The sequence below is a fragment of the Camelus bactrianus genome, chromosome 15 (assembly GCF_048773025.1).
Source record: "Camelus bactrianus isolate YW-2024 breed Bactrian camel chromosome 15, ASM4877302v1, whole genome shotgun sequence".
In the NCBI taxonomy this organism is placed as follows: Eukaryota; Metazoa; Chordata; class Mammalia; order Artiodactyla; family Camelidae; genus Camelus; species Camelus bactrianus.
In genome coordinates this window covers 31,966,532-31,982,102 of record NC_133553.1, presented here as the reverse complement: position 1 = coordinate 31,982,102, position 15,571 = coordinate 31,966,532, and the positions used below count along the sequence as shown (strand labels likewise).

Sequence of the window (15,571 nt, the reverse complement as noted above, 5' to 3'; positions counted from 1 at the left end):
AAGCCCAAAGCTGAGATGGCGCTTATCGCGACCCGTAGCCCTCGACGGCGCCCCAGTGCATGTCGGGGCTTGTAGTCCTTGGGGCTGCTCGCCGCGGGTGTCGGCCCAGGGGGCGCTGTAGTCCCTGGGACCGCGGCGGGCGGAGCTTAGGACGGAGGGTGATGGCTGCCGTGGCTGTGGCTGTTCGCGAGGGTGAGTGAAGGGCCGGGCACATAAGCAGGTACGCGAGCTGACGGGCTCCGGATGGCTATTGCTGGGCTCTGAGCCCCTCTGGGCCCTGTCGTTCGGTTCCCGCGCCACGCCGTACTCTGGCCCGTACTGCCTCGGGCGCACTCCGCGCCACCCACTGGCCTGTTCCCGCGGGAATGGTGCGTTCTCCCTTCTCTCCCCCTCCCCCTCCCCTTTGATCTTGTCGCGCACTGCGTCCCCACGCGGATCCTTGGCTCGCCTCCCACCTGGTGGCGGAGCCGTGGTCATGCCGACCCAGCGGCCAGCTGCGCGGAGTACGAGTCCCCCTAAACCCTCCCGGAGTCTGTCCGGCTCACTTTGTGCCCTGTTTTCTAATGCAGACTCGGGATCTGGGATGAAGGCGGAGCTTGCTCCTGGGCCTGGGGTAAGTGAGGGTGCCCTCCTAAATCACCTGTTAAGCGCTACGCAGTAGGCTGTGTACTTGATTCCTCCACAGCCTTCATCCCCGCTTCACTTTATTTCTCAGTAAAGTCGGGAGATTTTACAGAGTTTTTTTCAACCCTAACGGTATGATTCTGACCCTGGAGGAGAAGCTTTGATTTCTGTGGGTTGTAAGCTTTTAACAGGTAGCCGGTGACAGGGAGGATTAAGGACCTTGTGGGAATCTTGTAAGTATTCAGTATTGTTTATTCATTTTTGGAATTGTTGGGGAAGAGCATTATTCTATGTCTGTGTCTTAGGCAGGAGGGAGGGAGATGACCCAAGAAGAGAAGCTGCAGCTTCGGAAAGAAAAGAAACAGCAGAAGAAGAAACGCAAGGAGGAAAAGGGGGCAGAACCAGAAACTGCCCCTGCTGTATCTGTAGCCCAGTGTCAAGGTGCGGCGGCTCTTTTAAAGGGCTGGGTGTGGAGCTGGTAAAGGAATATGGTGGGAGAGAAGAGGGAGAGATAGGACAAAGTTGGTTTGAGCAAGTGAAGAGAGAAGAAGTTTAGATAAACAGGAAGAGAAGCTTTGGCTGGGCATAGATATTACCTACCTGGGGCTGGAGCACTTCTTCCTGCTACCTTTAGTAGGCCAGACCAAAGACCTGCCAAGGCTGGACAGTCAGTTGGGCCCTGTCAAGGAGAAAGTTCCAGCAGGTCGGAGTAAAGCTGAACTTCGAGCTGAACGTCGGGCGAAGCAGGAGGCTGAGCGGGCCCTGAAACAGGCAAGAAAAGGAGAACAAGGAGGGCCACCTCCTCAGGCCTGCCCCAGCCCAGCTGGAGAAACCCCCTCAGGTATCTTCCCTTCATTTCAAGATCTTTGTTGATCCTCATTCCTATGTTAGCTCAGGCTTCCCCACAGCAAAACAGCTCTCCTCTCCTATTCTTCACCTTGGTCCCCAGAGTTCACAATTCTGTCCTCAACCTCATCCTACCCCTGTTTCTTCTAATACTTCTTTCTCACCTGTCTTCCCACCCCGAATCAAATTTTTCTTGGTGTCCTTTATGCCCTGAAAGTAAACTTCTCCTTATCACCTACAGTGTCTTGAAAACATGATTGTTGTCTTCTAGGAGTGAAGCGTCTACCTGAACACGCTCAGGCTGATGAACTCACACTTCTGAGAAGGCTTGTTAAAAAACCAGAGCGACAGCAGGTAGGAAGTGGCTTTGATGTGTGGCCAGAAAGAGCCTAGGGAGATGGGATAGAGGGAGGAAAGTTGCTTGGGGCAAAGTGGGATCCTGGAAAAAACGGGTACTTGGGTCAATGAGGACTGATTGTTTACTTCCTTCCCAGCATCATCCCATAGTTGTAAACTCTGGGCTGTTGGTCCTATTCCTCTGTTTTGTCAAGGTTCCTACACGAAAGGATTATGGATCCAAAGTCAGTCTCTTCTCCCACCTACCCCAGTACAGCAGACAAAACTCTCTGACCCAGTTTATGAGGTAGGATCTTATGAAATTTTAATAGCTTTTAAGTTCGAGAAGTTTCATTAACTGTTTTGAAAGTGACTGGAAACCTGAGATAGGATCTGTGGGAAGAAGCATGAACACAAGGCAGAACTAGAGGAAGTGGGGGTGTCTGTGCTAGTGAAGGGAGTTCCTTTTCATCGGGGGCGGGTGGGCAGTAGGTGCTCAAGTTCCCTTGCAAAGTATGTGACACCGCCATCCCATCAGCATCCCATCCTCTGTGATCCACCCAGCCATGGTGCGGCTCGGCCTGCAGTACTCCCAGGGCCTGGTCAGTGGCTCCAATGCCCGGTGTATTGCCCTGCTTCGTGCCTTGCAGCAGGTATGTCCCGCCCTGTTCCCTCTTATGACCCAGCCTCATCTTCCCCACCACTACCCCGGCTTCTCTCAGCCAAAGTAATTGCTGGGGGGAAGAGGGAATGACTCCACCCTCGGAAGACTTTGCTCAGTGAAGCTAACCCTATCCCCCTTTCAGAGACTCTTCTTAGAGGGCATTTTGCTGATCAGTTTGTGTCCCCCTATAGGTGATTCAGGACTACACAACACCTCCCAGTGAAGAACTCTCAAGGGACCTAGTGAATAAACTGAAGCCCTACTTCAGGTAAGGAGAACCACTGCATGTCTACTCCCATCTCCCACCTTGCTCAGTCCTTTTCTTAGACCTGTTTTCTTGCTCTTCTACCTCAATTTTCACTTTCCTGTTTTCTGTCTTCTTTTTTAAGAAATGTTTTTGAATGTGAAAGCTTTGTGAGTTGTGAAGAGTTGCACAAATGTAAGGTGTTGTTGTTGTAGCTTCCTGACTCAGTGCCGTCCCTTGTCAGCGAGCATGTACAACGCCATCAAGTTCCTTAACAAAGAGATCACGGGTGTGAGCAGCTCCAAGCGGGAAGAGGAGGTGATGAGTATGAGGAATGAGCAAGGCATGCACCCGGGGGATAGAGCTAGAAACATGTTCAGGACTCCCAGGAAGGGGCCACGCTCTGGTCTGCCTCGTCAAGGGTTAAGGAGGTGGTTGGACGATGTGACCTGGGCCCCCTTTAGGCCCATCATTAGACATATATTCAAGAATCTGGCATAATAATCAGAGGGAAAAAATGTGTCCATTTCTTGTCCCCTAAGTATCTTACTTCATTTAGGCTAAGTCAGAACTTCAAGCAGCCATCGATCGATACGTGCAAGAGAAGATTGTGCTTGCAGCTCAGGCAATTTCACGGTTTGCTTATAAGAAGATCAGTAATGGAGATGTGATCCTGGTATATGGATGGTATGGGCCAGGCCCTATGGCTGAGAAAATTGGGGAGTGAAGTGATCTGAAGAAGGGACTGCCCCTTTGCCCTTCAAGAATGAGCTGATCATCAGTTAGTGACATTTATAACTGAATCCTCCTCTCCATTCACTCCAGCTCATCTCTGGTATCACGAATTCTTCAGGAGGCTTGGGCTGAGGGCCGGCGGTTTCGGGTGGTAGTGGTGGACAGCCGGCCACGGCTGGAGGGAAAGCACACGCTACGTTCTCTGGTCCGTGCTGGGGTCCCTGCCTCCTACCTGCTGATTCCTGCAGCTTCCTATGTGCTCCCAGAGGTGAGGGCAGATGAAAGGGACTCCAAAGTTGGAGTAAAAGGGTGTTAAAATGATAGACATTATCTCAGTTTCCCAACATTGTGATTATTTAGAAATACTAGAGTTTTATAGCCGTGTTTAGTAGGAAAAACATCTATGGCATATTATACAACACGTCTAGCTATTACAAAACATTATATTAAAGTAGCAATCTTTAGAAGGGAACAGGACAAAAGTAACTTCAGAGTTTAGTTTTCCTGTGGGTGGTCCTATGGATCAATGTCAAGTGTTTTCCAAGGGCCATCGTTAAGATTTGTTACTCATTGTGTTAATATTGCTGTCGTGGGTAGGAGGTGGGAATCTTATTCTGTATTGATCACACATGACATTTTTTTTCCCCTCTCTACTCTCCAAAATAGGTTTCTAAGGTGCTATTGGGAGCTCATGCCCTCCTAGCCAATGGGTCTGTGATGTCACGGGTAGGGACAGCACAGCTGGCCCTGGTGGCACGGGCCCATAATGTGCCAGTACTGGTCTGCTGTGAAACGTACAAGTTCTGTGAGCGTGTGCAGACTGATGCCTTTGTCTCTAATGAGCTAGGTAAGGAGGCCCAGGAGGCAGAAGAGATGGTTCCAGGGACCTGAGAAGATTTGGGAGGGAGAGGGGAGGTTAAACTACAGATTGTTTTATGAAAGGACATAAAAGGGTACACCTCCCATTGCAGATGACCCTGATGATCTGCTGTGTGAGCGAGGAGAACGTGTGGCCCTGGCTAACTGGCAGAACCACTCATCCCTACGGTTGTTAAATCTGGTCTATGATGTGACCCCCCCAGAACTGGTGGATCTGGTGATCACAGAGCTGGGGATGATCCCTTGCAGTTCTGTGCCTGTTGTCCTACGAGTCAAGAGCAGTGACCAGTGAGTGGGGAGGGAAAGAGGTCAATAAATGACATACTCCCTGCACTCAGCATCTCTGCTGCCTTTTATCTCTTTTAGCATCACCACCACTTAGGCTAGGAGTCCACACTCCTCAGCCCTTCTTAGCACGTGCTCCCCACATCAGACAAACCTTTATGTAGATGCTCTCAAGTGATTAGCTCCATGCCAGTGCTTTGGGGCCAAAGTGAAGGTCAGTAGGGAGACCAAAAACTATCCAAGTCATACACCATTTATTGAGCATCTGTGTGCCATCCGCTGAGTTTGATATGAGTAGGAGTATGATAAGGACAAAGAAGAATCCTGTCCTTAATATTATTATTATATTAATATTTATACTAAACCAATACATTGATGTTTATATTAAATGATTACGTGTACTTTGTATCCTTAGTATTGAGTACTTACTGCATATCAGAAGGTATTCTAGTCCCTTTCTTATACATATAGGAAGATTAATGCGACTCTATGAAGTGAGATTTTACAAATGAGAAAACTGAGGCACAGAGAGGTTGTTATTTGCCAAGGCAACACAGCTAAGGCACAGAGAGGTTAAGTTACTTGCCTAAGGTAACACACTAGCTAAACTGGCATGTGATGTCAGGCATTCTGGATCTAGAGACTGCCCTTAATTTTTATGCTACCTGCTATTAAGTAGCAGTTATGATGGAGGAAGACAGATTATGTCCACACAATGAGATAAATTCTACTAATAGTATGAATAGAGTTCCTTGGAAGCAACCAAGGATGATGCCAGATCTAGTGAGGTTGGAGAAGACTTCACAGGTAACCTCTGACCTAGTCCTTGAGGGATAAGAAATTTCCCAATTGGAAAAGAACCGGAAGGCAGATCAGCAGAGGAAATAGACAGAATAGGCCTTACAATGATTGGCCAATTCCATAATATCAAGTAGTGTGGTAAAGCTAGAACTGAGGCTTATGTGGAGAGTGAGTGATAAAGCTGCAAAGGTAGGTTGGATTGGGTCCAAACTGTGAGAGTCTAACCATGTGCTTAGCCTAGAAAAAGGAGAATCATCTGCTTTGTGTGTGTTTTATTAAAAAATTTTAAGCAGCACGGAAGTACAGTGAACTATACAAAGAATCCCCATCACTAAATGCAGTAATTACCAAGATTTGCTACAAATGCTTTCTTTTTGTTTCCCTTTTTTTCCTTGCTGAAGTTACCTTAGAGCAAATCCCAGTCGTTACATTATTTTACTCCTATAAACTTCAGGGTGTCTTTAAAAAATATGGAAATTTACCAAATCATTATTACACTTACTAAATTCTTCCTTAGTGTTGTCCAAGCTGTAATCAGATTTCCTTGTCTCAAAAATGGCTTTTTACAATTGGTTTGTTTGAATCACGATCCAAACAAATCCTTACATTACATTTGGTTATTATGTCTTACATTTCTTAATCAAAAGCAACCTCCCCAGCCCCCTTCTTTTCTCATGACATTGACTTGTTCCAGAAGCTAGGTTTATTGTGTTTCATACTGCCTCGCATCAGGTTGGTTGGTTCATTTTCAGTGATGAGTGGGTCCAGGTGTTTTAAAGATTCCCAACAGACTCATTTAGTGGTTTCATCCACTGTTGATTGTTGCCTGAATTATCTCATTAGAGGATGCAAAATGGTAATTTTTCCCCTAATTCTATCATTCCGTATTTATTAGCTGATAATCTTCTATAAAGAACTCCATCTTATCAGCTATTATTCTGAATTACAATTCATACTGGAAAGGCAGAATAAATGCTTAATTCTTTCCTTTTAATTGCCAGTTTTCAAGAATTGATCAGTGGTTACTTCCAGTGGCATATAATGAGTAGTTGAATTTTTGGCTTTCTCTGTCTTTATTTAAAAAGATCATTATGAATTCATAGTTTTTTTTTTTTTAATATTGAGTCTACCACTCAATCATCAAAGTTAAGCAGAGGTTCAGTGGGGTTAGCTCTGTGCTTTAGAAACTTAACTGGTAGAGATTAGAGGCAGAGAAACAGATCAAAAAAAAAAAAAAGATTGTCTATCAATCAAAACCACAAATGCACCTAACTTTGGTGTAGCAATTCATATAGGAATTTATGCTAGCCATATAGTTGCACATTTGAAGTAAGGTAGATACAGGGTTATTTATAGCAGCCTTGTTTATAATTGCAAAAGACTGGAAACCACCTAAATATCCATTCATATTAACAAGGGACTAACTAAATTATGCTACATCCATGCAATTACATACTAAGCAGTCATAACAAAAAGTAAGGTTTTTATGTACAGAAACGGAACAACCTCCAAGGTATGGTCAGTTAAAAGGTCCAGGACTGTGTATAACTGCTGTTTGAATTAAAAGGGGAAAAGATATACATGTATTTGCATGTGTATACAGAAAATGTCTTGGGCCTGTAACAAAAAACTGATTGCCTTTGTGGATGTGATCTAGGAGACTGGAGACAGGTGGAAGGGAGTCTTCACTTCATACTCTGTATTTTTGAATTTTGAGCCGTGTGAGTATCTTATTCCAAAAATAAATCCAAGTATTAATACAAAAAAGGTTTTGGAATAGTTCACATCAAATATAGTCTAATCTGAGGCAACAGAGTGGAGAGGAGTCATATTTGTTGATTACAGAAGTAAATGCTTGAAGCTGACAGCTGTCCATAGGACAAATATTGAAGATACGATTTACTAGAGGAACTGCAGCCTCAACAGCGCCCAGTTTTGCACTCTCACAAAGGAGTCGGTCCTAAGCCACAGCACAGCCTTGGCTTGTCTTTAAAGGCCCCTTAAAGAGAATGGGATGGGGGTCCTTTTGCTCCAGCTTTTAAATCTTAGCTAGCTCTTCCCATGCTTTTCTTTTAAGTTTTATGGAACCAGGGGGATTTCATAGGTGAGATTTGGGAAGAGAAAGATTGGTTTACCCCAACCCTTTCGTGTCCAGGTATATATTCACCCTGAACTCTCCTACGGCGTCACCATGCCAGGCTTTTCTACTCCTGCTCCTTCCCCTGCCCGTCCTCTTTCCAAACCCCCTTTTATTGTGTTTCTGTCTCGGATTCATCATTGACTTCACTAGTGGCTGGATCTGCTGGGGGCTGCTCCGTGGCGGAAGCCATAGTCGTCCTCTGACTGCCCGAGGCAAGGATTCCTTTGTCTCCCAGTCTGTCTTCGGCTCTGACGGCGCCGGGGTTGCCGGTAAAGACTCACATCAGCCCGGCCCTGCCCGCCACGGGCCTGGTAGTCTTGACAGAAAGCCAGGAGTCAGCGCTCGGGAGCAACACCCAGGCCTGGGATCCTACACTCGAGGCTGGTGTAGGGACCGCGTGGGAACCCTGGGGGCGCGACGACCGTCAACGCGCAGGCGTCAATCTTCCCTTCAGGACACTGCAATTCCCATAAGGCCGTGCAGCGTCCCCGACGCCACTAAGGCCCGGGAGCTGCGCCCACTCCAAAAGGGCTCGAGGACGCTCGCCGCACTGCATTGTGGAACACCCAGTCTAATAGAAAACGTCCTGGGGCACAAACTCCTCACCGAGCCCACATATTTACCTAGTGCACAGGGCGGGGGGGGGGGGGGGCCAGGGAGGTGGGAGGGAGTGAGGGACGTCAACGAAGAGTAGCTACCAGATTTCGTCATAAAACGGCGACCAGACAGGCGGCGCCATCTTCGAACTTGGACTTCCGGAAGGACTTTGGTGAGGGTGAGTGTACCGCAGTGGGGTGTGCGGGGCCCCGCGATTACTCCTCCCCCTTCTTTTTTTGGTAGCACTAAGATGTTGGGAACCAACTCCCGACTCTGCTTTCCCCCCCCTGCACAGCATCGCGACCTCCAGTCCCTGAGCGCCTACGGAAACCGTCATACTCCCCACCTCCTAATCCACTGGCAACCGTGCATCCCCCATCTCTGCTATCCGCGGGTCTTGCCTTCTTTCCCCACGCGGTGTCGGTAACACTGCATCCTGTGTCCCGGCCCCGGCGCTGCTACATTGCGTCCCTCGGACTCTGCGAACCTACTGTAGTCCTCAACCTTAGAAAACTCTGGGCTTGCCCCACTCACAGGCTGGTGGTAAAAGCTACCCCCAAGCCCAGGACTGAGGAAGGGCAGACGGTCACCCCTAGAGTGGTAGCGGGTCAGTCTCCTCATTCTGCTATGTTCCAGTCTCTTCCTCCTTGAGACTCTTCTAACCTTGGGGGTTGTGCCCCGCGCGCTGCAACCCCATTGGCGCAGACAAGGGCCAGTTACGTTTCCCTGTCTAGTCCTTTTATCCCGCGGCAAGTTGGCTTTCTGTTGGTGAAGTGAGAGGTGGTGACTTCAGCCTCTCCGTGGTAGCTCTGTTAACGGGTTGCAGGGTATGGCCAAGCGTCTTGGCCCCAGCGGCATATTGTTACACAAACTCAAGTCATTCCTATGCCTTCGTCCCTTTTTGCCATCACTTCTTATCAACTGCAGTATTTAAAAAAAAATAATTTTCTTTAAATTCATATAATTTTAAGGTTTAAGTGCTTTAGTCTCGATCTAAGTAAGCAACAGCAAACCCATAGGTTTCATGGGCTGATTATAGTTTTTAATGCAAGTTAAAAACACAATTAGTCAAATAAAATCGTTCATTTTTGTATCACAGAAATCATCTTTCATACCACCAGTTGTACCATAGGAACACTTTGGGAAACGATATATTAGACCAAACAGTGTGTGTATAGTAAAGTAATTCTGTACTTGAGGAACAATGTTACCTAGTCATTTTCCTTGTTTGGGAAGATCAGGCTGGCAGCCTTGGAGCAGCATGAGAACCAGACAAGTTGGGGGGCAGATGTAAAATTTTATGAACTCTAGTACACATTTACTTAACATCCTTTACTTGTGTGCAGAACGTGTGCTGTAAAGTCATAAATGGAAATTCACCACCACACCCTGCTGCTGCCTTCAGTGAGAAGTGATTCTTTATAGAGATTCTTTTACCTTGAGAAGTTGTTCGATCAACACAGGTTAATTAATGGACTTACCATGTACCAGATTCTGGAAACAGTAGTGAATCAGATAGGCAAGATCCCTATCTTATGAAACTTTCAGGGACGATAGATATGAAATACGTAAATACTCATATCTCTTATCAGAAGGAAATTCCAGATGGACTAAAGCGCTACATGTGAGATTCAAAACTAGAAAAATTATTGGAGGAAAATAAAAGAGGATATGTTTGTATCAGTGGGGTAGGAAATGCCTTTTTAAGACACAAAACAAACAGAAGCCATAAAGGAGAAGATTGAGAAATTTAACTTATAAAATTCAACTTAAGTTTAGCAAGAAAGATTATAAACAAAGTTTTTTAAAAAAATAGATATGGAGAGAAAATATTTGCAATGTAAATAACATAACATAACTCCACAGATCAATGAGGAAGAGATCAATTTGTCCTATAGAAATATGGGCAATTTATGTGTACAGGCAATTCATAAGAGACATAGATGTCCAGCATATAAAAAGAAGTTGCTAACTTCAATTGTTATCAGGACAGTGCAAATAAATACAACAGGGAAGAATTCTTTCACCCATCAGATTGGCAAAAATTAAAGATTGACATGTGTATGGTAATTAAAATGGGTAAAACCCATTTTTACAGTTAGTGGAAGTATAAATTGATTTTCATTTTGGTGAACTCTTAGGCAATATCAAATTTTGAAACATGTATACCCTTTAACCCAGTATAGTAATTTCACTTCAAATGATTATTTTAGAAAAATTTTAAAGAAATTTGAGTATGTAAGAGTTATTGTTTCTATTAAAACTAAGTAGAAACATGACAGATACACGAATGTGTTTTGTTTTTGTTTTTGTTTTTTTAATGGAAGTACTGGGATTGAACCCAGGACCTTGTGCGTGCTAAGCACCCACTCTACCATTGAGCTATACCCACCGCCACATATTTTATTGTTATTCTCTATATTCTACATATATTTATTAGTATTTTGTATCAACTAAAAATTTTATAAAAACAAGTCTAAAAAAGAAAGCAAACTAAATTGAATACTTTGGAAAGACAAAAGTGGTGAGTTCGCAAACAAGCAAAGAAGCTGCCAAATTGATGTAAGACATTAAAAGATTGAGGAAATTTTGTAAAAATCTGGGAAGTTACTGCATTTCAGTTGCTTCTCAAGAAAGGAGAATGTTTCAAAAAATGAGTGCTAAATAGCCTTGGTTCTGCTGAAAGGTCAAGTTGAAGGAGAATGAGAAATGTCCATTGGACTGATTGACAGCAATTATTGAGTTGGGAATGATATCCTAGTTAGGATGAAGCAGGGTAATTAAAACATCAAGAGCAGGCAATTCTTATAGTTTCACTGTGAGGAGGAGGAGGATATTAGCTGGAGGAGAAATATGGGTTGAAGGATATTGTATTTGTGTTAAGATGAGAATTAAAAACGTATTTAAATCCTATTTGGAAGGAGCCAATGGAAAGGAAAAGGATAAACTACTCCAGTTTCCTTGGGTGGGCTGGAAGGGGACATGGGGCTAGAACACAAGTGGAAGATTTGGCCTTAGAAAGTGGATGAGGGGCTCAGAGGCAGGGAGTGTTAGGTTACTTGACAAGAAATTGAAGTATATTTTTTTGTTTTTGTTTCAGAAATCTCAGGCTAAGTCACCTGCTAAGAACCAGGTGATCAGACATTGGAGGATAAGAGGGTATGGGAGCTAACTAGAGACAAAGTGTAATTGCTGGTACTCGACAGCTTAGATGCACACATGGAGAAGACAGGTGGTTTGTTCATTCAGGGCTTGAATTTTGCCATGCCCGTGGAACAAAAAGGCAAAAAGAAATGAAGGTCATAATATGAACAAGAGTCTGATTAAAATAAAGGAGTCTAAGCTAGTGGGATGTGACTGACATAGGGAGAGATTGAAGAGATCAATGGTTGGTGTATTAATCCAATTGAGGAATAGATATAGTGATAGTAGTTGAGCAATCTAGCTATAATGATGGGAGGTTGTGATCAGATAGTGGATGTCTTAGTGATTTAGAGATTAAAAGGTTTTATATGATGACACGCTACAGGGGTCACAGTGGAGTGAATAGCAGTATTAGCTGAATGTTATGAGCTTCAAAGGAAAAAGGTTTTTACTAGATAGGGAGGACAATTGGTCAAGAAGTGGCACTGGAGAGGAATTGAGAAGACACTGATCCCACTTTCTACCCTGTGGTAAGTGGAGTATGAGAGAATGAGCAACCTCCACTTGAGAGCCTAGAAAGCTAGAAATTTCATTCTTGGGATTTTTCTATCCAAGATTCTGAATATGATTTAGATCCTGCCAATCAAATATGCTCTTGAGGAACTCATATTTGGACCTGAGTTTAGAGGGGAGGCAGGCCAGAAGACATGTATTTTCCTGGTGCAGATTGTGGCGGTGGTATGGTTCTGGGTATGGTTCTGGGTCTGAGCCAGAGAAGAGTCTCAGTTAGTCACCTGATTATTGCAGAGGCAGCTTGTTTATGGAGCCATCATCTACTACAGAGGCTTCTTGATTCAGCTGGCGGCTCCCCATCACAGCATAGGAGAGGCTATGTGGTTCTTGAACCAGCAGCTGTAAACAGCTTCTCAATTTGATGAGCACTTGTTCCTAAACTTTTTCCCCCAACCCTTCCAGTGATCCTCTATGCAGATCATTCTCAAACCTGAGTGTGCATCAGAATCATCTGAAAGGCTTGTTCTAACACGAAGTGCTGGCCCTATCCCAGAGTTTCTGATTCAGTAGGTCTGGGGTAGGGCTGGAAGTTTGCATTTAACAAATTTCCAAGTGATACTGATGCTGCCAGTTCTGGGACCATACTTGAGAACCACTGATGTGAACCATTTGCTACCTTGTAATAAAGCCCTTTTGGCTTGAGCTGGCTAGAGAAGATTCTGTTCTGTGCAACTGAACTGTGACCAATATGGAGGTCAACAATCATTCACATCTTCTCTGTCCTTATCTACTTATCTCTCAATGATTGAAAGAATGATTAGGTCTTATATTTCCTGAATATTTTGCTTTGCATATTTGATGGTATGTTATTTAATGTTTAAAGGTTCATGGCATATATTTATATCTTTTATAGGATTTGAAGTTTTATTCATTATAAGGTACTCCCTTTTTGTCCCATTTAATACTTTTCCCCTGAATTCAACTCTGCTATTACTATAAAAACTCCTCTTTTCTTTTTGTTTACATTTACGCTATATATTTTAATTCATCATTTTTCTTTCAGCTTTTTGAGTTCCTTTGTTTTAGACATCTCTTAAAAACCACATAATTGTTTGGCTTTTTAAACCAATCCAACTCTTTATTCTTTCTGTTAATGGATGAGTTTATCTGATATGGTTATTGTTATAATGCATGTTTTATCTTGTTTCTGTCACCTTGTGGGTTTTTTCCCCCTTGTTCTTTTATCTGTGTATTTCCTTTATTTTCGATCTTTTGTTATGTGGTCTTTAAAAAAATTCCTTCTGGTTATTATTTTACTGGATGTTTTGGAAGCAATATAGTATTACTGTTTTTAGTTCTATTAAACCCCTAAATGGTATTAATAAGCCTATATTTTTCAATTTGTCAACCTTAGAAGTGATATTAGAATACTTCTTTTGCCCTAATCTACTACAGTCAGAATATTGGCATTTTTACATTGTGGAGCATTGAAATTTTTTGGTTAGAATCTGTTTTATATCTGTTGTACCCACAGTTATTTAAACTCAAATGTTGTATCACTGGGTTAAATCCTTACTACAAGTCTTTTAATACTACAGTTTCTTCATTGGGAACTTCTTTATATTGATTTATCTTTCATTGACTAAATTAGGTTTTCAAGTGGACTTTTATTTAAGTAAGTGGGCTTAAGTCTTGTAATTCCTAGCAACTTGCATATTGACAATGTCATCGTGTCTTTACATGAATGACAGTTAAGTAAAGAATTCTCTTGATCCTCAGTGTTTCTTTATCTTTTGGCATCAAATGTTTCTGAGAATTCTGAGGCTGAACTGATTTTTTTTTCCCCTTTTGTGGGAGAAATTTAGTATCTTCACTCAGATATTTCTTGGTCTTAATGATTCTTTATTGATTTTTGTTTCCTTTTACATCATAAGCCCTTTTGATCTATAGTCTGAGGTCTTCCTTTATTTCAGGAAAGTATGTATTCTGTTTTTCATTTTAGGAAGTTTTCTTTTGTTAGGTTTTTGAACATTTTTTTCCTGTTCCCATTTTTCTTCTCTGTTCTTTGTCTCCCCACTTTCTCTTTTCCATCTGTATCATATTCTCACTAATCACCTTATTTTCTCTCTTTGCAATCTGTGTGGTTTTTCTCAAACACATCTTTCATATCACTGATCTGTTTTAAGTAGTATAGTTTCAACATTTTGCCTCTCCTCTGGTTTTCATTTCGATTTTATTCCTTTATTCGTTTTTTTTCCCTTATGACTGCCAGCTCACTTTTTACCTTGCCATTGTTTTATCTCTTCTTTGATCTCTCATTTCTTGGGTTCCATAGTCTCTTTGGCCTTTTTGAAAATACAGAAGTTTTTCTTGGAAAATTTCTTGTTTTCTGGAGTATTTCTTTGAAAGAGGATTTTTCATCTTCTTTCATTTGTTTATATCCTTTTTATTCTTTCTATAGTAACTATACATAGGTCCCTTTGGATCCTTTTTGCTTATTACTAATTTTGAATGGAGTAGTTCTCTCAGGGCTTGCTATTTATGGAAGAACAATGTAGGTGGATTCTCAGTGACCACTGTTTACTTTGGTATTGTTATGTTTTGTCTTTAGCACATGATGTTTCATTATATCCTTAGCACCTGAATTAGAGGGTTGGCTGTTGTTATAGTTTATAATCTGCTTAGACTGTAGCTTATTCAAGAGAGAGAGTTAGGAACTTTAATTTGTATATTTCTTGTGGTATTTGTATTAGCTCGTTTTCCCACTGAAGTTGATAAATTCTTTATCCTTTATAGACCTGTGGGGGTGTTCCTTTCAGAATCTGAGCTTTCTCCCCTTTTATTACAGACAAGTAGACTATTGTGGACCCAAACTGGGCCTTTGCAGAGTTCTGCGTTGCTTGGGTTTTTGGTTTGGTAATCAGTGCTTTGTGTATCTATCAGTTTTCTTTGGATTGTGGTTGCACAGCTGATTTCCTGGGTTTGAAGAAAATGAAGATTCATGACCATTTTTTTAGTCCATTCTTCAATGTGGAAACGGTCTCTTAATGTAGTAGGATATTCCTTAACTCTCTCATAGGCTTCCACCTACCTCATCCTGCTGGAAGATTGCTGGCAGGACACTAAAGAACTCTTTTACTTATTATTTTTTTGTTTGTTTGTTTTATTGAAGTATAGCTGATTTACCATAGTGTGTTAATTTCAAGTATACAGTGAAGTGATTCAGTTATCCATATATATATTTATATTTTAGATTCTTTTCCATTATAGGTTGTTACAAGATATTGAATATAGTTCCCTGTGCCATACAGTAAATCTTATTGTTTAATTTATATATGTATAGTCATATTTTATTCTTAAATAAATCTGTACCTTGATTGATTCACAAAGATAGATGTTTGCTTAAGTCGTCTACCCTCCTTCAATTTGATCTAAACTTTATAGTATCTGGCAGCTATTCTTTATGGTCTATTTTAGAAACTTGTGGCCCTTCCCTAGATTCATAACAGGTGATCTTTTTTTTTTTTTTTCTCTCTCTCTCTCTTTTTTTCTTTTCTTTCTGTTTTTTAGTTTTTTTTAAGTAGGAGATGGTGATTCATTTCATTGGGTTTCAGGGAGAGGAATTAAATAATTGTCCATTCACTTTAATATCCTTACAAGAAACCTTATGAGCTTTATTTAAATTAAACCATATAAATAAAGCAGTTAGTACAATACTTGGTACGTAGTAAGCGTTTACTAAGTGGTAGCTTTATTATTTATT

At 42.2% G+C, this 15,571-nt stretch overlaps 2 protein-coding genes across 8 annotated transcripts in view; both read left to right on the top strand.

Annotated features, from left to right (window-relative positions):
* The first annotated feature begins 81 nt into the window (after positions 1–81).
* EIF2B4 (eukaryotic translation initiation factor 2B subunit delta) lies at positions 82–4,661 on the top strand. Of its 5 annotated transcripts, none has more exons than XM_010948482.3 (13): positions 82–192; positions 570–613; positions 930–1,065; positions 1,262–1,465; positions 1,742–1,824; positions 2,022–2,113; positions 2,345–2,459; positions 2,662–2,738; positions 2,930–3,032; positions 3,274–3,401; positions 3,540–3,717; positions 4,116–4,296; positions 4,421–4,661. In XM_010948482.3, the coding sequence occupies exons 1-13, from the start codon at positions 162–164 to the stop codon at positions 4,618–4,620; spliced, it is 1,572 nt and encodes a 523-aa protein (XP_010946784.1). In that variant the 5' UTR covers positions 82–161; the 3' UTR covers positions 4,621–4,661. The 5 variants fall into 5 exon arrangements, with proteins under 5 accessions (XP_010946784.1, XP_010946783.1, XP_010946782.1 ...); XM_010948481.3 differs by having other exon boundaries at positions 1,259–1,465; XM_010948480.3 differs by lacking the exon at positions 82–192 and having other exon boundaries at positions 222–613.
* Positions 4,662–8,200: 3,539 nt separating this feature from the next.
* The window catches only part of GTF3C2 (general transcription factor IIIC subunit 2), a 20,217-nt gene continuing 12,846 nt past the window's right edge, over positions 8,201–15,571 (top strand). For 2 of the 3 annotated variants that reach the window (XM_010948489.3, XM_074341813.1), the window contains exon 1: positions 8,202–8,329. The gene's annotated coding sequence lies outside the window, so the exon portion shown is untranslated. Of the gene's footprint in view, positions 8,330–15,571 lie in introns of all 3 variants that reach the window. The other variant, XM_074341812.1, reaches the window with a different exon arrangement.